Genomic DNA, 22,506 nt, shown 5'->3' with positions numbered 1-22,506 from the left:
TTGTGGGCCCTGGGGCGCCTCTTAGTCTAATAGCAGTCAGTGTGTGACGGCTGGGGTGGGAGGGATGGAGGGGCGCACGTTGGTGTCTCAGCCTTGGGTGCTGGAGGACCTTGTCCCAGCTCTGCTTGGCTCTAAAGCCTTGATGAGGTGGAATACTGTTAGAAGGAAACACTACTTATATTTTGTATATATGCTGTATGATAAGCAAATACAATTTTTACTTTTAAATACCGAGTGCTCTGGTTCATTTCAAGGTACACCGTCAATCTATAAATTACTGTTATAGAGGGTTCAGACCCCGCTATGTTGGATTTATATGATAGCAACGCTTTAAAGGCTGGTCCTTTACTGAGTTAGCGATCATGAAAAAGGCAAGAACCACTCAGGTTTTTGACAGAGGAAGCCTTCCACCTCCTCTGTCCCTGTCCAACCAGCACAGCAGCTAGTGCCTGTGGCCAGCAGTAGAAGCAGGCACCCAGGAGACCTGCTGTCTCTGATGAAGGCACTCTACATGATAGTGGGTAGTGGGTGTGAAGACACCTTCTAAAAAGCGACACAGGAGACAAAAAACGGGAGCCCAATGGTGTAGTATGTAGAAACAGATTGGTAGATGTATAAGAAAAATGTCTACTCACAAAGGTGAGTTGCAGAAGGGCAACCGACCACAGGAAGCAGGTGGAGACAATTAACTCGACTCCACTCGGGGTGGTCCCTGGGGACCTGGTGTGGTCGCACTCCTTAGGAAAAGAAAAGGGGACAGATATCCACCGCAGTGTTTAACCGCGTGTGTTCTGTCACCACCCCTCACACAGGGAATGTGTAGGGGTTGAGATGCACTATATGGTTGAAAGAGGCGTCCAGGTTGTAGATAAAAGCGTTTAAAAGCAGTTTAAAACCGGAAAAAGGTTTGAGGTTGCTTACCTCAATGATGACAAATCTTTGCATAAACAAAAGATTTTATTGGTAGCACAGGAGGCGACGCCTTTCGCGGGTCTAAGCCCGCTTCCTCAGGCCTATAGCAGTGCCAAGCCAAATAAGATAGTGAGCGAAGGCTCCCTTAGCTCACTATCCTATTTGGCTTGGCACTGCTATAGCGCAAAAAAAGTGGGATCAGCGCATCACCAGGCCGCCTCTGAATGGCCTCAGCTCAGAGATGCGCTGAGCCCCCCCAGAAATTGCAAACGCACCTTGAACCCAAACAGAGGCTCTGCATATACACCAAAGGAAAACTATTAAGTGGGAGCAGCTGACCAGAAATAAGTAAATCAAACATAGCAAAGAAATGAACAGCGCTACTTAAAAACAGATGAGTGCTTACCTGCAAAAAAGTGCACACCCCACTCATGGGATTCAAATACACAATGAGCATACACATGACCTGTCTACCACTTGGAGGATGTTAGTTTCACTAACAATTTGCAATTTGTTAGGTACTTGTCCCTCCCACTGTCGAAGAAGTCTTTCCTCCATGGGAGGGGACCTAACACTAACTAAATTCTACCTATGCATATGCATAGCCTGGGCGCGCTACCAGTAAAATTGAGAATTGCGCAAAAAAAGTGGGATCAGCGCATCACCAGGCCGCCTCTGAATGGCCTCAGCTCAGAGATGCGCTGAGCCCCCCCAGAAATTGCAAACGCACCTTGAACCCAAACAGAGGCTCTGCATATACACCAAAGGAAAACTATTAAGTGGGAGCAGCTGACCAGAAATAAGTAAATCAAACATAGCAAAGAAATGAACAGCGCTACTTAAAAACAGATGAGTGCTTACCTGCAAAAAAGTGCACACCCCACTCATGGGATTCAAATACACAATGAGCATACACATGACCTGTCTACCACTTGGAGGATGTTAGTTTCACTAACAATTTGCAATTTGTTAGGTACTTGTCCCTCCCACTGTCGAAGAAGTCTTTCCTCCATGGGAGGGGACCTAACACTAACTAAATTCTACCTATGCATATGCATAGCCTGGGCGCGCTACCAGTAAAATTGAGAATTGCGCAAAAAAAGTGAGATCAGCGCATCACCAGGCCGCCTCTGAATGGCCTCAGCTCAGAGATGCGCTGAGCCCCCCCAGAAATTGCAAACGCACCTTGAACCCAAACAGAGGCTCTGCATATACACCAAAGGAAAACTATTAAGTGGGAGCAGCTGACCAGAAATAAGTAAATCAAACATAGCAAAGAAATGAACAGCGCTACTTAAAAACAGATGAGTGCTTACCTGCAAAAAAGTGCACACCCCACTCATGGGATTCAAATACACAATGAGCATACACATGACCTGTCTACCACTTGGAGGATGTTAGTTTCACTAACAATTTGCAATTTGTTAGGTACTTGTCCCTCCCACTGTCGAAGAAGTCTTTCCTCCATGGGAGGGGACCTAACACTAACTAAATTCTACCTATGCATATGCATAGCCTGGGCGCGCTACCAGTAAAATTGAGAATTGCGCAAAAAAAGTGGGATCAGCGCATCACCAGGCCGCCTCTGAATGGCCTCAGCTCAGAGATGCGCTGAGCCCCCCCAGAAATTGCAAACGCACCTTGAACCCAAACAGAGGCTCTGCATATACACCAAAGGAAAACTATTAAGTGGGAGCAGCTGACCAGAAATAAGTAAATCAAACATAGCAAAGAAATGAACAGCGCTACTTAAAAACAGATGAGTGCTTACCTGCAAAAAAGTGCACACCCCACTCATGGGATTCAAATACACAATGAGCATACACATGACCTGTCTACCACTTGGAGGATGTTAGTTTCACTAACAATTTGCAATTTGTTAGGTACTTGTCCCTCCCACTGTCGAAGAAGTCTTTCCTCCATGGGAGGGGACCTAACACTAACTAAATTCTACCTATGCATATGCATAGCCTGGGCGCGCTACCAGTAAAATTGAGAATTGCGCAAAAAAAGTGGGATCAGCGCATCACCAGGCCGCCTCTGAATGGCCTCAGCTCAGAGATGCGCTGAGCCCCCCCAGAAATTGCAAACGCACCTTGAACCGCGGCCTGGTGATGCGCTGATCCCACTTTTTTTGCGCAATTCTCAATTTTACTGGTAGCGCGCCCAGGCTATGCATATGCATAGGTAGAATTTAGTTAGTGTTAGGTCCCCTCCCATGGAGGAAAGACTTCTTCGACAGTGGGAGGGACAAGTACCTAACAAATTGCAAATTGTTAGTGAAACTAACATCCTCCAAGTGGTAGACAGGTCATGTGTATGCTCATTGTGTATTTGAATCCCATGAGTGGGGTGTGCACTTTTTTGCAGGTAAGCACTCATCTGTTTTTAAGTAGCGCTGTTCATTTCTTTGCTATGTTTGATTTACTTATTTCTGGTCAGCTGCTCCCACTTAATAGTTTTCCTTTGGTGTATATGCAGAGCCTCTGTTTGGGTTCAAGGTGCGTTTGCAATTTCTGGGGGGGCTCAGCGCATCTCTGAGCTGAGGCCATTCAGAGGCGGCCTGGTGATGCGCTGATCCCACTTTTTTTGCGCAATTCTCAATTTTACTGGTAGCGCGCCCAGGCTATGCATATGCATAGGTAGAATTTAGTTAGTGTTAGGTCCCCTCCCATGGAGGAAAGACTTCTTCGACAGTGGGAGGGACAAGTACCTAACAAATTGCAAATTGTTAGTGAAACTAACATCCTCCAAGTGGTAGACAGGTCATGTGTATGCTCATTGTGTATTTGAATCCCATGAGTGGGGTGTGCACTTTTTTGCAGGTAAGCACTCATCTGTTTTTAAGTAGCGCTGTTCATTTCTTTGCTATGTTTGGCACTGCTATAGGCCTGAGGAAGCGGGCTTAGACCCGCGAAACGCATCGCCACCTGTGCTACCAATAAAATCTTTTGTTTATGCACAGATTTGTCATCAATGAGGTAAGCAAACTCAAACCTGTTTCCGGTTTTAAACTGCTTTTAAACGCTTTTATCTACAACCTGGGCGCCTCTTTCAACCATGTAGTGCACTCTACATGATGGTAGAGCTACCGAAAGAGGAGGTGCCTGCAGCAGCATCCTCCTCTCAAAGTCAGAACCAGCGCCTGACCTGGATGGTGGAAGACTACATGGGGCTTCAGCGGGCTTGACATCGAGGCCCCTGTTGACCCCATGGAGTACTGGGTCAAGTGCTTGGAGATCTGGAGGGAGCTGGCGCAGTACTCTCTGGAAGTCCTGTCATGCCTCCCTCCAGCGTGTTGCCCGAGAGGTGCTTCAGTGGGGCCGGTGGCGAGGTCACCGAGAAGCGCTCCGGTCTGTCCCCAGAGTCTGTGGACAGACTCACATTCCTGAAGATGAACCAGGCCTGGATTGAAGGCGAGTTCCTGGCCCCTGCTGTCGATGAGAGGGGGACATGATGTGGCTGGGAATCTCTGGCTAATTCGGCCCGTTTTTTTTTTTTGTTTTTTTTTTTAGGTACTGTGGTACCACCGCTAGGTGCCATACAGTTATTTGCTGCTGCCACTAGCTATTACGCCATCAAAATAGCTATATTTTGAGGTGTCTGGGATGAAAACTGTGCTGTCCGAGTTGTGGGGAGAACCCAACTGCGGCTGTACGACCACTTCCTGGAACCTCACGGTTGTTTGGTTTTTTTTGTGCCGTGGTACCACTGCTGGGGCCATGGCCTATGCTGCCTGCCACACGTTACTCCCCCTCCTGCATTTAACCTCCTGCTGTCTGTGCTCCCACCGCCAGAGTCCACAGAATTATGCGCTGCTGCCATGCGCCATTAGCTATTACGCTATATATATATATATATATATTTTTTTTTTTTTTTTGAGGTGTCTGGGTAGAAAACTGAGCTGCCCCAGTTGTGTATTGGACCCAATGTGGGCTTCACGATCGCTGTCTGGAACCTCCTGCTGTGTTATATTTACAGCCATGGTACCACTGCTAGGTGCCATGGCCTATTATTGCCTGCTGCTGCCACACGTTACTCCTCCTCCTGCTGCTGCTTTTAACCGCTATTACGCCACTACAATAGCTATATTTCATTGTACAAAAAAAACAATTTCTGAGGTGTCTCGGTTGAAAACTGTGCTGTCCCAGTTGTGTATTGGACACAATGTGGGCTTCATGACTGTCTGGAACCTCCTGCTATGTTGTTATATAATTTTTACAGCTGTGGTACCACCGCTAGGTGCCATGGCCTACGCTGCCTGCTGCTGTCACACGCTACTCCTCCTTCTCCTCCTGCTTTTACCTCCTGCAGTCTGTGCTCCAACCGTCCAACAGCCAGGGTCCACAGAATAAGGTGCTACTGGCCTGCTGCCATGTGCCACCAGCAATTACGCCACAAATTTAGCTATGCTGTTGCAGAAAAAAAAGAGCCAGAAAGAAAAAATAAATAAGGTTGAGTACAGAAGGCAGAATAAGAACAAGAAAATGAAGAAGGAAATGGTGAAGAAAAAGATGGAGAGAAGAAGAACAAGAAAAAGAAGATGGTGACTAAGAAAAAGAAGGAGAGGAAAAAGAAGAGCCAGGTGAAGAAGAAGAACCAGATGAAGAAGAAGAAGGAGAAGAAGAGTCAGGTTAAGAAGAAGAAAAAGAAGATGGTGAAGAAGAAGAAGAACCAGATGAAGAAGAAGAAAAAGAAGAACCAGGTGAAGAAGAAGAAGATGGAGTAGAAGAAGAAGATGGAGAAGATGGTGAAGATTAAAAAAAAATACATAAAACAAATGTTTTTCTTTCCCAAAATGTTTTTACTACCTCCACATAAATAATTGAGATTTTTCTTTAAAAAAAAAACATGATGCTTCATGCCTCATTCACCTGTAAAGAAGTTTTAAAAGAAATTCAACGGCCATTTGTGATTTCGACTTGTGATCCGGATTCAATACATGATTTCGACTCGAATTTGAATCAGATTGCGTGAGTGTGATCATGGCTGAATTCATATTCGATCAGACCCGGTTTCGAAATCACTTGAATTGTGATTGGGGGTATCCAAGCAGCACTGCTTGTAGAAGGCAAGGTAATGATCACGAAGGAGAATGGGCACATGTACATGCTTTTTGTTTTGTTGTTGCAGCTACAGTGCAGCCAGAAAAATTAGGCAGCCATGTACACGCACCAGAAAAATTATAGCAGCTTAAAAATTCACTAATCCGCCTGGAGTCCTGGTGGACCCTGTTGGTGGTGGCGGAGAAGGCAGTCAACCGGCCGGCGGGCAGAGATGCTGTGTGGGGACTGATTTAGTCTTGGGGCAGGCAGTCACACGGTGTGCAGGCAGAGATGCTGTGTGTGGGGACTGACTTAGTCTTCGGGCAGGCCTGAGCGTGCTTTGCAGACCAGGCATCCGTGGTCAGATGGACCCTTGACCCAATGCTGTGTGCCAGAGATGTCACCACTTGCCTTTCAACATCACGGTACAATTTGGGTATCGTCTTTTTTGAGAAAAAAGTGCGGCCTGTTATCTTCCACTGCAGTGTGTGGCTTTGCTTTTGTGTGCGGCTTTTCCTCAGGTGGTCATCCCATTGCAGTTTGTGCTTTGTAATCATGTGCCTTCGCAGGGTAGTTGTCCCTAAGCGGGTCTTGGTCTTTCCACGGCTCAATTTTCGGTGGCAGAGAGTACAGATGGCATTGCTCTCATCTGAGGCAGACACAAAAAAAATGTCCACACCGCTGAGCCCTGGTTTGATGGCACTTTGGTGGTGGCGGCCGACTGAGTGATAAGTGGGGTGCCAGAATCAGAGCAGGAGGAGGAAGATATGTCACGCTTCCGTGCGGAAGCTGAGAAAGATGAGGTGTTCTGTGTTAAATAGTCAACTACGTCCTGACAATAGTAGGGGTTGATGGCACGTGCCTTCTTCTGAACACTGTACTTTGGTCGAGGGCCGCACGAAATCACGACCTCGAACAGACCTGCCAGGTGGCCTGCCTCTGTCTTTTGTTGTCCATATTGGGGGGGATGAAGTGAAAGGTATGCACTGACTTAACTAACACAATGTGCAGTAACACAGGTGCAGTTAACAGGTATGCACGGAGTGGTATATCACACTGCGTGCATTCACGTAGGTAGGTGGGCGCCCTGAACACAACAGGTAAGTATATGCAGCAATGGGTATTACAATGTGCACCTGTCACACACAGACCGGTAGCGGACAGGCACAGTGACACTGTGTGCGCTCACGTAGGTGGGTGCACAGTGAACAACAGGTAGGTATGTGCAGTGATGGGTAATGTGCACCTGTCAAACACACAGGTAGTCACTGAATGTGCTGGGCCTGGCAGTGGCACACACAGTATGAATTATCAAGGCTGTCTATGCAACACAAGTGTCAGTGGGACACACAGAAAAAAAAATAGATCAAAAGACAAGATTAGCTCTCAAAAGAGCTGTTGTGGGGTGCTATTTTAGCAATAAGAATCAGCAAGGAGCAAGCTTAGAAGCCTACAAGAGCCTAACTAATCTTTCCCTATGAGAGAGTCTGCAGCAGCTGTCCCTTGTCTATTTACTGCAGGCACACGAGTGAGTAAAATGGCCAGCGATGCCTGCCTTTTATAAGGGGGGGGGGGGAGTGGCTCCAGGAGGGAGTGTAGCCTGATTGGCTACAATGAGCCTGCTGACTGTGATGTAGCGAGAGACTGATAAGCCTGAAGAGGGCTGGATGAAAAGCCCAAGGTATGTATAAAACTTCAATTTCATCTGCCTCTACATTAGCGATGTCGCGAACGGTTCCCGAACCTAGAGGGTCAAAGTTGACCCTAATGGTGCACTATGGGGGCAAACTGAACTTACGGTAAAGTTTGCAGTTCTCCGCGATCGCAAACCCCTGGAAATTTGCCTGGAACCGTTCGCCGGCGAATCGGGCCATCTCTATCAGGCAATAGGCAATGTAACTGTGGGTACATGTAAGAGTGATGTGCAGGTACTCTGCAGGAGAATGAGGCGATTCTTCCTCTATTACACATTCTTCATGCACAATCTGAACATGGGTCAGGCAATAGGCAATGTAGCTGTGGGTACATGTAAGAGTGATGTGTAGGTACTCTGCAGGAGAATGAGGGGATTCTTCCTCTATTACACATTCTTCAGGTACAATCTGAACCAGGCTTATGGGTGATAGGCAACACCTCTGTGTTCAATGTGCACAACAATCTCAGTGGATTTCCTGCAGCTCTGTGGGGATTGCATATGTAGAGTAGAGATGGCCCGAACCGTTCGCCAGGCGAATCTCTATGTGCCCTGTACTACTTCTGGGTCGCTATGACCTGGAGTAGTACGCCTGCGCTGGCCCGGCGATGCGCGTCCTAGATCGCGCTCCTGTTGCCGGGCACTCTCTGTGCATGAGAGTGACGTTACTCATGACAGAGATGTTCGCCGGCAAACGGTTCGGGAACCGTTCGCGACATCGCTAATGTAGAGGCAGATGAAAATAAAGTTTTATACATACCTGGGGCTTCCTCCAGCCCCCTTCAGGCTAATCAGTCTCTCGCTGTCGTCCTCCACCACCTGGATTTTCTGCTATGGGTCCAGGTACTTGAGTCAGTCGGGCGTAGTGCGCATGCACATACTCCACCACCGGGAACGTACTACACCTGCGCAGCACCATTGCGCAGGTGCAGAATGCTCCTGGCTGTGGGAGCAGTACACGGCCAAACTGCGCTGACTAGCTGAATTACCGGGACTCATAGCAGAAGATCCAGGTGTCGGAGGAGGACAGCGAGGGACTGATTAGCCTGAAGGGGGCTGGAGGAAGCCCCAGGTATGTTTAAAATTTTTCTTTTCATCCGTCTCAGGTACCCTTTATTTCACAGTCAAACCAAATTTTAACAACATATAAAATTATTTAATTTCATGAGCAAAGGGAGTGCATAAATTTGCATAAACCAGCATCAGCGCAGAATTATTTCCATCTCATTGACCATCTCTATTAGTGACACAGCTACACATCAGGCTTTATTCTTACAGCATAGATGTTATTTAGTATATATAAGAGATACCGGTGTACACATCATATATACAGTCACAATCAGATATGTATATCTGACTTTAAAAATACGGGGACTGCTTTATTGAAACAGCACAAGTAACTATTTTTTGATTGGTTTATTTCATTTTTGTGGACTAAGCAGAGGTATTACTGTATGTATAAATCATTTATGATGATTATTATCTGAGAAATAGAACATTTTATCATATTTTCTATTTTAATTACAGTTTAAATTCATTAGGAGTCGGTGCTTTTTTTCCCAACTCCGACTCCAGGTACCCAAAAATTGCTCCAACTCCTCGACTCCGACTCCACAGCCCTGCTTCCGGCGCAGCGTACTGCAAAATTGGGAAGTATGAACTTCCCCACAGGGTTTCATTAGGCCTCGGTAGCAGTGTGGCAAGTGTGAAAGGGCCCTCAAAGGGCTCACAATCTAATACATACCAAGTCATATGTCTATGTATCTATCATAGTCTAGGGCCAATACTTTTAGCTTTTCTTTTATTGCATTAGCAATACATTTTCTATAAAGAAAAAAAATGAGTTCTATGATGGTTAGAATACAAACAAGCCTGTGAAGCTGTGCCTTATTGAGTGTATATTAGAAGTGGGATAAGTGATTCTTGTTCTAAATTTGGCCTTAGGAGGATTATGTTTGTTAATGGAAGTAGCAGTGAAATATATTCCTTCCTTCTATGGGTGAAAAACACGCTTAGAAGACAGTCTTGGCAAACTCTCTTAAATATATTTCTAATGAGAATTCAATCTTGTAAGGTCTTGTTTATGAAGTTTCTGACTGAAAGCCAAGCTTACCTCGGGTAATGTCTTTTCCAGTAGTCCGAGTGACAGCACCCCTCCTATGAGACTTGTCTCCCTCCCAAACTTTGGACAGGAAGCTAGAAGATACAAATTTGCATAACAGGCAGGCAGGAGTAGTATATAAAGATGTTACTCACAAAAGGTATTCAGTTATAAAAAAAGACACGGACACCAAATGCTGCTGAAACGATTAATTTAATTATGCCCTTTATTAGGGTGGGCCGGAGGGGTGCTGTCACTCGGACTACTGGAAAAGACATTACCCGAGGTAAGCTTGGCTTTCCCAGAACGTCCTCCTGACAGCACCCCTCCTATGAGACGATAAACAAGAACATTATAAGTTAGGGAGGGACTACTGCCTGCAACACCTTTCTTCCGAATGCTAGATCAGTATTGGCTAATAAGTTTAGTCTATAATGTTTGACAAACGTATTTTGGCTGGACCAGGTGGCCGCTCTGCAAATCTGCTCTATCGAGGCGCCTGCCCTCTCTGCCCAAGATGTTGATACACTTCTTGTGGAGTGAGCTTTAATTGAGGTCGGTAAAGGCCTCCCTTGAGTCTGATAAGCCGCGGTGATAGTTTGTCTGATCCATCTTGCAATTGATGTCTTAGAGGCTTGCCTCCCCTTGAATTTCCCCGCAAACAGCACCAACAAGGCATCTGATCTTCTCCAAGATGCAGTCCTTTCAAGATAATGAAGGATACACCTTCTAACATCCAAACAATGAAGCTTCCTCTCCTTTTCATTAGTTGGTTTATCACAGAATGATGGCAGAAAGATCTCCTGAGATCGATGAAACTTTGAAGTCACTTTAGGAAGGAATGCAAAGTCTGGACGTAGAGTAATCCTATCCTCCGAGATGGTACAATAAGGTGGCTTAATGGATAAGGCCTGAAGTTCGCTGACTCTCCTGGCTGTGGTGATTGCCAGAAGAAAGGCCGTTTTCAACGTCAGAAATTTATCTGGAATCTGATCCAGAGGCTCAAAGGGATGTTCACAAAGACTCTGTAACACCACATTCAAGTCCCAAGGGGGCACCTTAGATATCACCACAGGCCTGAGACGTTTAATTCCCTGAAAAAACCGAAGAAAAAACTCCTCCTGAGCTAATCTTCTCTCTAAATATACACTCAAAGCTGCTGTCTGAACTTTAAGAGTGCTGGAACTTAACCCCATCTGAAATCCATCCTGAAGAAATTCCAGAGCTGAGGCGGAAAGTCTAGAATCCTTCTCTTTCCTTGTACACCATTCACAGTAAATTTTCCATGTCTTCTGATAAATCTGCCTCGTCACCTTCTTGCGGGATTGTATTAACGTTTCAGAAAGTTTATCCGAAAACCCCTTTGATTTCAGGATTCCCCACTCAATCTCCATGCTGAAAGGTGAAGACGCTTGAAGTCCGGGTGAAGAACTGGGCCCTGCGACAACAAATCTGTTCTGACTGGTAACATTATTGGTTGACACATCGCTAAATTCTGTAACAGAGCAAACCACGGTCTTTTCGGCCAGAAAGGTACTATGAGAATTACTTGTGCTCTGTCCTGCATAATCTTGTTCAGAACCCTTGATATCAGAGGTATTGGGGGAAATGCATACATCAGGTTCAACCGCCACTCTATCGAGAAAGCGTCTATTTCCCACGGATTGTCCTTTGGATACAGGGAGCAAAACTTTAGACACTTTGAATTTTGTCTCCTTGCGAATAAGTCTACTGCAGGGGTGCCCCATGCCTGGCTGATCTGAACAAATACTTCTGGATTCAGAGACCATTCGTCTTGTAATATCGCTGACCTGCTGAGATAGTCTGCCACAACATTGCAAGTCCCCTTCAAATGAACTGCTCTGACGGATGTTAAGTTGCTCTCTGCCCAATGCAGAATCCTTGCTGTCTGAGACCACAACCGACGACTTCTTGTTCCTCCCTGATGATTCAGGTAAGCCACTACACTGCTGTTGTCGGACCTGATCAGGACATGACACTGATTGATTTGATCCTTGAAGAATTGAAGGCTTCTCCATACTGCTTCCAGTTCTCTGCTGTTGGAGGATCTTATTGCCATAGCCCTGGACCACTGTCCTTGTGCTGGTAGAGAGTCCATGTGAGCGCCCCACCCCCACGTACTGGCATCCGTCGTTATGATTCTTTGTACTGGAAAAAACCACATGCGGCCTTCCGATAGGTGAGACAGTTCCTGCCACCAGTTTAACGACACTTTCACACCGTATGGGATCAGAATCTTCCTTTCTAGTGCTGAAATGTTCCTGTTCCAGCTCCTTAGTATCCACAACTGCAGGTTCCTGGCATGGAATTGACCCCATTGTACTGCAGGGAAGACTGAGCTTAACAGACCGAGAAGTGCCATGGCTTTTCTTATACTGATGGACCTTGATTTCTGAAAAGAAAGAACAGAATTAAGTACTGCCGAAACTTTTCTTTCTGGGAGAAATACTCTTTGCTGGCGGGAGGAAAAAATAAACCCCAGATATTCCATAGATTGGCTGGGTATTAGCGCCGATTTTGACCAGTTAATTAACCAGCCTAAAGACTCTAGACTATCAATGCATATCTTAACCTGATCACTTACAGACTGTAAAGAATTACCCCAAATCAATAAATCATCTAGGTAAGCAATGATGTTAATGGACCTACACCTCAAGACTGCCAAAACTTCTGCCATCACCTTTGTGAACAGCCAAGGTGATGAAGCTAGCCCAAAAGGTAACACATTAAATTGGAAATGTCTTACCTCTTCTTGTAGGTGAATTGCAAATCTTAGGAATTGCTGGGACTCTAGATGAACTGGTACATGCAGGTAGGCATCTTTGAGGTCCAGAGAAGCTAGAAAACAGTCTTTTTGCAACAGGGTTATTACAGACTTCACATTGTCCATTCGAAACTTCCTGTATTTTACGGCCCTGTTCAACCCCTTTAAATTTAGAATAAATCTGAAGGCTCCCTGAGGCTTTTTTATCAGAAAAACTGGTGAGTAGAACCCTTGGCCTCTCTGGCAGGATGGTACCTCTCGGATCACTCTTTTTTTCAGAAGGGAAGCAACCTCCTCCTGTAATGCCTTCCTTTGGTCTGGTGACTTTGGCTGTGGAGTTACCACATACTGCAGGGGTGGGCGATACTCGAATTCTATCTTGTAACCTTCCAACACTATTTTCAAGAGCCACTGACTTGTGAACCGCTGGCACCATGTTTCGTAGTAGTGGGAAAGCCTTCCCCCTACTGGAATACTGGCGTCATTGCTTATTGGGTTGGTTGGACCGGGGAAAAAAAGCCTTCCCTTTTTGGTTTCTATTTGGAATCCACTTCTTTTTAGGTGGGATCTTTGCCTCAGGTTCCTTGTTGCCGCTGCGAGCTGGGCCCCTGTACTGAAAAGCTCTCTTTTTGGTCGGAAAATTTTTCTTATAATCTGAGGTTCTCTCTAGCGTCTGGTCTAGCTTTGAACCAAATAACAGTTCACCTTCACAGGGCAAACCACACAACTTGGAGCGAGACGAATTGTCCCCCTGCCATGTTTTTACCCATATACCTCTCCTTGCCGAGTTGACAAGGGCAGTTGTTCTGGCCGTTAATTTAACCGTATCATCCGCTGCATCAGTTAAGTAATTAGTAGCGTTAAACAAATCTGGAAAGTCCTCTAAAATTTCTTCTCTGGGCACCCCCGAAGCTATCTTAGACTGAGTCTGCGTGAGCCAAGCTTTAAGGGATCGTCCCACTGCCGTGGATGCCACTGCTGGTTTAAATGTTAAAGATGCTGACTCCCAAGCTCTACGCAACAGATTGTCCATCTTTTTATCAATGGGGTCTTTTAAATTCCCAAAGTTCTCAAACTGCAAATCGGATTTTCTCGACACCCTTGAAAACGACGGGTCCAGTTTGGGAACCGGACCCCAGAATTTTTGATCTTCCGGACTGAAAGGATAACGACGAGAAAGAGACTTGGGCCAAAATGCCCTCCTTTCAGGGTCATCCCACTCCTTCCCAATCATTGACTTTAGAGAGGAATGGACTGGGATGAAACAATTCTGGGGTTCCGCCAAACTCACGTACATCTGATCCAAGGGGGTCAAAGATTTCCGCTCCACTGTTATCCCCATAGTATTCTGCATTGCCGACAACAAGTCTTTCATTAAGTTGGGTGCGAAAGCAAACTTCTGAGTAACCTCTGGGTTTTCCTCCTCCTCCCCAGAAATCTCCTCCAAAGATGAAATCTCTCCTTCCTCTCCAGATAAATCTGAATCCCCTGATTCATTATCCTTTCTTTTACGTTTAGCTGCAACTTGATGAGGTGAAGCCTCTAACTGACTGTGCCCCTCAATCACCGGGGCCCACTGGGGATTCCTCCTTTACCACCTTCTCTCTACAAGACTGGCACAGTTTCTTCGTAGAGGAAGAATAGAAGCGAGAGTTGCACATAACACAGCGTTTCTCAGTTCTACCAGAAGATTGTCCCCCTTGACCTTGCTGAGACACAGCCTTGTCTTTGTCTTTATCACCTTTTGGGGCTTTAGGCTAAAAAGAAATAAAGACAGACTGTCAGCCTTACAAGGTGGACCTATGATTACAAATCAACTCCCTCAAAGTCTGAAAAATTACAGCTCACCAGAGAGGGGATAGCGCCAGACTCCGCAGAAGTCAGAGGAGAAGGGCCTACAGCGTCCTCCATGATCACCGACAGCAATGGTGATCGTGGCTAACATTCACATATATATACCCCTGTTAATTACCTGCAGCTGAAGTCAATCTTAACACCGCCGCGGCCCCTGCCGCTATGCCGTCAGCTGACTCGTCATGCGGGACGCATGCGCATGACGTCACTTCCACCCGGAACTTCCGGTTTCGCGCTCCTGCCGCCATAAAGCTTCCGCATCTCTAGGAGAAGCCTCCTCCACGCTGTGCGCTGGACCAGCTGAGTCCCCTGCTCAGCCTTACTATGCCCGTGCTGCACGCTGCACTCGCCGCCTGACGTAGTAGCACCTGGAGACCTCTCAAAGCGTCCCGTCCGGGACAGGAAAAACAACTGAATACCTTTTGTGAGTAACATCTTTATATACTACTCCTGCCTGCCTGTTATGCAAATTTGTATCTTCTAGCTTCCTGTCCAAAGTTTGGGAGGGAGACAAGTCTCATAGGAGGGGTGCTGTCAGGAGGACGTTCTGGGAAAAATAGTTAGTAATTACCTTATAGCAATTAGTCTGTGTAGCCCTTACAGGCAGCTGGCATTATAGGCTTATCTTACCAGATGGTGTGTAAACAGATCCCTTGTACAGCGTCTGGTCAATGGTTTTACCTTACTTGACCTGACTAGGAATACCCACAAAGGTGAACTGACTCAGCATCTGGAACAGGGAATTACAACATGCAATGGACATCTGTAGGAGAGCAGGGGGTCCATTCTATTGCCCGCTACACAATCCTACAGGGCCGTGAAGAGGATGTTTAAGACGAAGGTGCTCAAATGTAAAAAGGGTGAACTGGATTCGTAGAATATTTGATAAAAATATTAAAAAATAGACTTAGTTATAGGTTAGATGTCTTTTCCAACAATGCATCCCTTACATATTATCCATTCAGTGTGCATTCTCTTTCATGTGTCCAAACCAAGTTGCCCCCCTGCTGCCCAAGACACTTTTCACATGCATATTAAAGACTGAAAGTTCCGCACACTGTATATGTTCTGAAACCAGAAAGCCTGTTGAATAAAATCTAGTATTGTCAATCATGTATGTCACATGGTTCTTGCATAAATAATGCTTAATGAAGTGGCCTGTTTTAACATTATTGTAAAATGATTTACTTTCTCACTTCTTTCTCTGCCACTAGCGGCAGTCATAGCCCCTACGTGGCAGAACAGAGTAACTGGTCACAAAAAGTCTAATTAGACCCCTGAAATATCACCGGTCAGTTGTGAAGATCAGAAACAAAGAGGCCCTGACATCCATCTCATATGGGTTACACAACTGCTGATAAGAGAAATGAGTGATCACAAGAGTTCATGTTCATTCATTCCCTCTAGTTCTGCCCTGTACTGTGTGCTTGAGCAGCTCCAGCATTATATTCACATTGCTCCTGGCTCCCTGCTACAGGACTCAGGCCTTACCCCGTCCTGTCAGCCAGTCAGCCCTGCACCCCTGTCCTGCCTGCATTCCTATCAAGTCCACAACCAACTCCTGTCCTGCCTGTCAACCTTGATACGCGGTCATGCCTGTCTTCCACTTCAGCCTGCAACCTGCCCCTGTTCTAACCTGTATTACTTTTTCTGGACCCTCCTCGACTGATTAGGCTGCCTTGTTACACTGTCTGACCTGACAGTCCAGATAGCCTGTTCAGCCTGACAGTCCCGCTGCCTTGTCAGCACCTGTTAACTTGGTCCTTCTCCTAATTCCGAGATCAGCAGATCCTGACACACTGTTTCCAATGTTCTGCGGCCATGAAATTTCATTTAAGTGCATCCAACAGCAGACCAAGTCCTACAGCCTTGGTAAAAAGCTAATCTAAGTAGCAACAGAAAACAGCTTTCTTATACAGTCATGTGACAGGCTGATAATGTGATAAAACTGTGCAGTATAGACTACGATCTACCATGTCATGCTTGATTTCTAAACAGTTGTAAAGTGAATTCATTGTAAAAAGTCATAAAATAATTAATGTACAGTACACATACAGGGAGTTCAGAATTATTAGGCAAATTAGTATTTTCACCACATCATCCTCTTTATGCATGTTGTCTTACTCCAAGCTGTATAGGCTCGAAATCCTACTACCAATTAAGCATATTAGGTGATGTGCATCTCTGTAATGAGAAGGGGTGTGGCCTAAAGACATCAACACCCTATATCAGGTGTGCATAATTTTTAGGCAACTTCCTTTCCTTTGGCAAAATGGGTCAAAAGAAGGACTTGACAGGCTCAGAAAAGTCAAAAATAGTGAGATATCTTGCAGAGGGATGCAGCACTCTTAAAATTGCAAAGTTTCTGAAGCGTGATCATCGAACAACCAAGCGTTTTATTCAAAATAGTCAACAGGGTCGCAAGAAGCGTGTGGAAAAACCAAGGCGCAAAATAACTGCCCATGAACTGAGAAAAGTCAAGCGTGCAGCTGCCAAGATGCCACTTGCCACCAGTTTGGCCATATTTCAGAGCTGCAACATCACTGGAGTGCCCAAAAGCAAAAGGTGTGCAATACTCAGAGACATGGCCAAGGTAAGAAAGGCTGTAAGACAACCACCACTGAACAAGACACACAAGCTGAAACGTCAAGACTGGGCCAAGAAATATCTCAAGACTGATTTTTCTAAGGTTTTATGGACTGATGAAATGAGAGTGAGTCTTGATGGGCCAGATGGATGGGCCCGTGGCCTGATTGGTAAAGGGCAGAGAGCACCAGTCCGACTCAGACGCCAGCAAGGCGGAGGTGGAGTACTGGATTGGGCTGGTATCATCAAAGGTGAGCTTGTGGGGCCTTTTCGGGTTGAGGATGGAGTCAAGCTCAACTCCCAGTCCTACTGCCAGTTTCTGGAAGACACCTTCTTCAATCAGTGGTACAGGAAGAAGTCTGCATCATTCAAGAAAAACATGATTTTCATGCAGGACAATGATCCATCACTGGCAAGAAAGGGTATAAAAGAAGAAAAACTAATGACATGGCCTCCTTGTTCACCTGATCTGAACCCCATTGAGAACCTGTGGTCCATCATAAAATGTGAGATTTACAAGGAGGGAAAACAGTACACCTCTCTGAACAGTGTCTGGGAGGCTGTGGTTGCTGCTGCACGCAATGTTGATGGTGAACAGATCAAAACACACACAGAATCCATGGATGGCAGGCTTTTGAGTGTCCTTGCAAAGAAAGGTGGCTATATTGGTCACTGATTTGTTTTTGTTTTGTTTTTGAATGTCAGAAATGTATATTTGTGAATGTTGAGATGTTATATTGGTTTCACTGGTAAAAATAAATAATTGAAATGGGTATATATTTGTTTTTTGTTAAGTTGCCTAATAATTATGCACAGTAATAGTCACCTGCACACACAGATATCCCCCTAAAATAGCTAAAACTAAAAACAACTTTCAAAAATATTCAGCTTTGATATTAATGAGTTTTTTGGGTTCATTGAGAACATGGTTGTTGTTCAATAATAAAATTATTCCTCAAAAATACCACTTGCCTAATAATTCTGCACTCCCTGTAAATAAATAGATACAAAAAAAAATAAACAAATAAAAAGATACAAATTTTCTCCAAAAAATAAATGGATAAAAAATATTCATAGCAACTGTATGTGTCTGCTCTCTTCAATCGATTTATAAATTTTGACAGGGGTAATCCTTTCCTGTACCACCCGCATATCCAGGTGACGTTCGCCCATGACGCGGCCAGAACGGCATTCGTCAGGCGACAGTGAAAGGAGAGCGGCAAATCACCCCCCCCCCCTACTCATTTTGCCTTCTGTGTCAGTGGCCGCCTCCTCTAGGACAGTCCCCCTCAATAGTGGTTACAAGACCTCAGATCAGCGGCTACCTGCTGCGCCGCGTGTTGAAGAAACAGGAGAGCGGCTCACGTAGAGGTGCAAACACGGGATGTACGTACCGTATATTTCGGCGTATAAGACGACCCCCCCAACTTTGCCAGTTAAAATATAGAGTTTGGGATATACTCGCCGGATAAGACTAACCCACTTCCAACGCACAACAAATAAAAATATTTAAAAAATCATATACTGGTGCTATGTACGAACAGATACTGGTGCTGTACTGTATGTGGTACCTAGTATATAACAGTATACAGGCAATTGACTGGTTGGATTGGTGAACTCTCCCTCTCCCTAAGGCTCAACACACACCATACAATCTTGGTTGTACAGATTTACCAAATCTATGTAGTATAAGGGCCAACAGATTGAACATACCTTGAATGATTGATTGGATAAGCTCTTATACTACATGAAAGTGGTAAGATTGAACAACCAAGATTGTATGGTGTGTGTTGAGCCTTAGTGGATTGGTCAGCTCTCCTTGTCTATCTGTTTATCAGAACGGTATGGAAGAATAGATCGCGCTGTGCCCATAAAACACACCTGCTTCACCCTTCTGGCCCACCCTTGTATCCTATTTACCTCCTTCTCTGCCTCTCAGATCTCGCACGTGTGCCTGCACCGCTTCACTACAGTACTCAACAGCGAGATCTGAGAGGCGGTAACAGGATACGGCGTATCACTCGGCATCAATGACACCCAGCGTATAAGATGACCCCGACTTTTCAGAAGATTTTCAAGGGTTAAAAAGTAGTCATACGCCAGAATATACAGGTACTTCCTGTATATGCGAGGTTTCCAGGGGAACTGCTCTCCTGTTTCTCCATCATGCGGCGTAATGGGTCACCGCTTATCTTAGGCCTTATAGCGACCTGCGAGGGGCCCCAGGCACTGTCCTAGAGGAGGTGTCCATTGACTCAGAAGGTAAACAGGTGTTGGGGACAGCTAGCTGCCTAACCTATACTGGGGGCAACTATACTAGCTACCTATATTGAGCGCAACTTTACTGGCTACCTTATACTGGTGGCAACTATACTGGCTACCTATACTGGGGCAACTACCTGGCTACCTATACTGGGGGCACCTACCTATCTAACCTATACTGGGGCACCTACCTGACTAACCTATACTGGGGCAACCATACTGGCTACCTATGCTGGGGGCAACTATACTGGCTACCTATACAGGGGCAACTATACTGGCTACCTATACTGGGGGCACCTACCTGGATAACCTATACTGGGGGCAACTATACCTGGCTAACCTATAGTTTGGGCAACTATACCTGGCTAACCTATAGTTTGGGCAACTATACCTGGATACCTATAGTCTAGAACCAGCCCTGCATATATCAACACTGAATGTTAGTAAATAGTGAAAGATAGGATAACATATGAATTTTGAATGTCTTTTTGGAGAACTATGCCATCTTTGAAAAGTATCACGCCTATCCGACAACCGCAGGAGAGATACATAGAGCGCACTTCCTCTTGCGCAGACTGGCCGCGACTGGCAGAACTAACGAGACCCGATACCGGAGCAGCAGACAGCGGTGTGGGAGCGATCCATGTGCATGTAAAAAACTTTTTTATTTCGAGAGGCTTACCAGAAGTGGGATCAGCGAGCAGAGGAGCATTGGAGAAGCACAGCTGCTTCAATGGAGGCTTTGCTTCCCTTTGAGTACATAATGGCAACTTTGATAATGGTCTAAGATAATCAGTGGCAGTCAGTAGAAAACACAGGTATCAGACGATGATGTTCATTCTATTCAAAACCTTTGTGTTATGTACTTTTGGTTCCTCAGTTTTGAACTTCCGCTAATGATCGATTGCTAGACCATCATTGTTATGCCAGCCGTTTGTCTGTGGTTGTTCATTTTCGAACGATAGTTATCAAGCGTGTGTACGTAGAAGCGCCAGTGTGTGTGTGTGCATTGATCATCTTTTATGCTGGATACACACGGTGCATTTCCACACTCGATGCGCCCGTCGATTCGCGTCGACTCGATTATTTCCACGTATTTCGATGATTGTTAGGTCGATTTACATGTAAAGTATGCCAAATCGACCTAACGATCCATCGAAACGCGAATCGGACATGTCAGAAATAATCGAGTCGACGAAGATCGATGGACACATCGAGTGCGTAAGTGCACCGTGTGTATCCAGCATTAGGCCTTGTTCACACTAAACACGCAGCCGTGCTAATTTCGGCAGTGTGTATGGTGTGCGACACCCATGAACGTCAGAAGTGTATAGACAGCACTTCTGATGTTCAGACTATATGCACTGCACACATTTTCAGCAAAGTAATGTAATGAATTGGATCAGTATAACAAGACAAGACAAATAACATTTACATTGCGCTTTTCTCCTGGCGGACTCAAAGCACCAGAGCTGCAGCCACTAGGATGCGCTCTATAGGCAGTAGCAGTGTTAGGGAGACTTGCCTAAGGTCTCCTACTGAACAGGTGCCGGCTTACTGAACAGGCGTACGTTCATGGAGGGAGCTCCGTGTGATGCGGAGAATCGGCCGCGTCCACCGGCCGACTCGCGGCAATGACGGGACCCGGTACCGGCGGATCCAGGCAGCAGAGGACGGCGGCGTGGGAGCGATCCGTGCGTATGGGGCTGGAGGAAGCCCCAGGTATGTATAAAACCTTTTCTTCATCCTCTCTGGTTCCCTTTAACCATTACACCATCCAGCCACAACGACACAGATGGCGTGCCATCGTGTGCGTTGCATTCTGATGATCGCACAGACATCTGGGTTGTCTAATGTAAATGAAGCCTAAATGTATGTCTGTATGATTTTATGCACTGCATCACTGGCTAGATAGGTAATTGTATAAATAAGCAGGTGTACAGATGCTGCTAACAAAGACAGTGAATGTACTTTCCACCCAACTTACCAGACACTCCCTGTTCTGATACCACTTCCCTATCCCTCCATCTACAGTTATAAGTTTTTAAGGTTTTTGTGTGTATATTCATAAAAAGTGAGCAGAACACTTTTTTAACAGCTACAATAAACCGTTAAAACTTTAGGTCTACGTTCACATAAATCATTGTGTGTTTTTGTAAATGATGGTTACAATGGTAGATCTTTGTAGAGGCATATTTCCTTAATTGCACATTAATGTTGCCAGATCAACTTTTGCAGTACTGAGTTTAGCATTATCTGGCCAGTTTAGTAGTTTGTAGCAGGCCTGCTGTTTATTACCATTCGGGCTGTGTGAGCTTCTGCCTGCTTTGTTCCACCTTCTGAGACGCCATCGCTGCACTGACCATGGGTGTGAACCTGCTGATGATGACCCGAAGCACTGACCCAGGGGCTGAACAAGTAGAAGATGACGTTTCCTAGCAACTTTCCAAGTCGGCATTTGGGACCAGGTCCTGCCCACATGACGTTCGAACAGAGATCAGCGGGACTGAGGGCAGCCCACTGTTTCATTGTAATACAGCATCCCTAGCGTCTGCCCAGACGTGCATGATACTTCTACTACACAGTAGTTTGGCTGCAAGGCTCGCAGCCGGGGCTGTACTTTGCTCTGCTCAGAGCTTGTGCTATTTCTTATGCTGGGTACACACGTTGAGATTTCCCGCTTGGATTTCCTGCCGTCGATTTATGAAGTATGCAAAATCGACGGCAGGAATGATCGAAATCCAATCGAGCATGTTTGAATTGATCGAATCGATCCGTTCGATCCCGCGAATCGAGCGGGAAAATCGCCACGTCTGTACCCAGCATCAGACACCTAATTTAGATGTACAGTTGATTCAGGTGCCGCTGTAGAGAAATTTTTTGCAACTTATCAGATTTTACAACCGGTTGCACATATGTATAGGTATAGCTATCAGAAAGTGCAACCTAACCATTGACTTCAACCTATCTGTATCAGAAAATGCAACCCAACCAAACCCTATTCTCACACAGAACCCTCCCTGCTTGCTCAACTAATAACCCCCCCTGGAGGGAACAACCCCCCCTGTTGCTCAACTAATAACCCCCCCTGGAGGGAACAACCCCCCCTGCTGCTCAACTAATAACCCCCCCTGGAGGGAACAATCCCCCCTCTTGCTCCACTAATAACTCCCCCTGGAGGGAACAATCCCCCTTCTTGCTCCACTAATAACCCCCCCCCCCCCTGGAGGGAACAATCCCCCCTCTTGCTCCACTAGTCCCCCCCCCC

At 45.8% G+C, this 22,506-nt stretch overlaps 2 protein-coding genes across 5 annotated transcripts in view; both read right to left on the bottom strand.

The window, feature by feature from the left end:
• The window catches only part of P4HA2 (prolyl 4-hydroxylase subunit alpha 2), a 634,411-nt gene that overhangs the window by 390,268 nt on the left and 221,637 nt on the right, over positions 1-22,506 (bottom strand). The window contains exon 1 of one of the 4 annotated variants that reach the window (XM_068277453.1): positions 21,537-21,668. The exons of the other annotated variants lie outside the window; for them this stretch is intronic. The gene's annotated coding sequence lies outside the window, so the exon portion shown is untranslated. Of the gene's footprint in view, positions 1-21,536; positions 21,669-22,506 lie in introns of those variants that run through there. 4 annotated transcript variants of the gene reach the window in all.
• Positions 9,883-12,799, bottom strand: LOC137564092 (uncharacterized). Its single transcript, XM_068277445.1, has 2 exons — positions 12,519-12,799; positions 9,883-12,164 (listed from the first exon to the last, which is right to left on the bottom strand). Exon 2 carries the CDS (start codon positions 12,088-12,090, stop codon positions 10,111-10,113), a length of 1,980 nt encoding a protein of 659 aa, XP_068133546.1. The 5' UTR covers positions 12,091-12,164; positions 12,519-12,799; the 3' UTR covers positions 9,883-10,110.

The sequence above is a fragment of the Hyperolius riggenbachi genome, chromosome 3 (genome assembly GCF_040937935.1).
Source record: "Hyperolius riggenbachi isolate aHypRig1 chromosome 3, aHypRig1.pri, whole genome shotgun sequence".
Classification (NCBI taxonomy): Eukaryota; Metazoa; Chordata; class Amphibia; order Anura; family Hyperoliidae; genus Hyperolius; species Hyperolius riggenbachi.
Note: the sequence above shows the minus strand (reverse complement) of the source record. Positions and strands in the feature narration are given on the sequence as shown.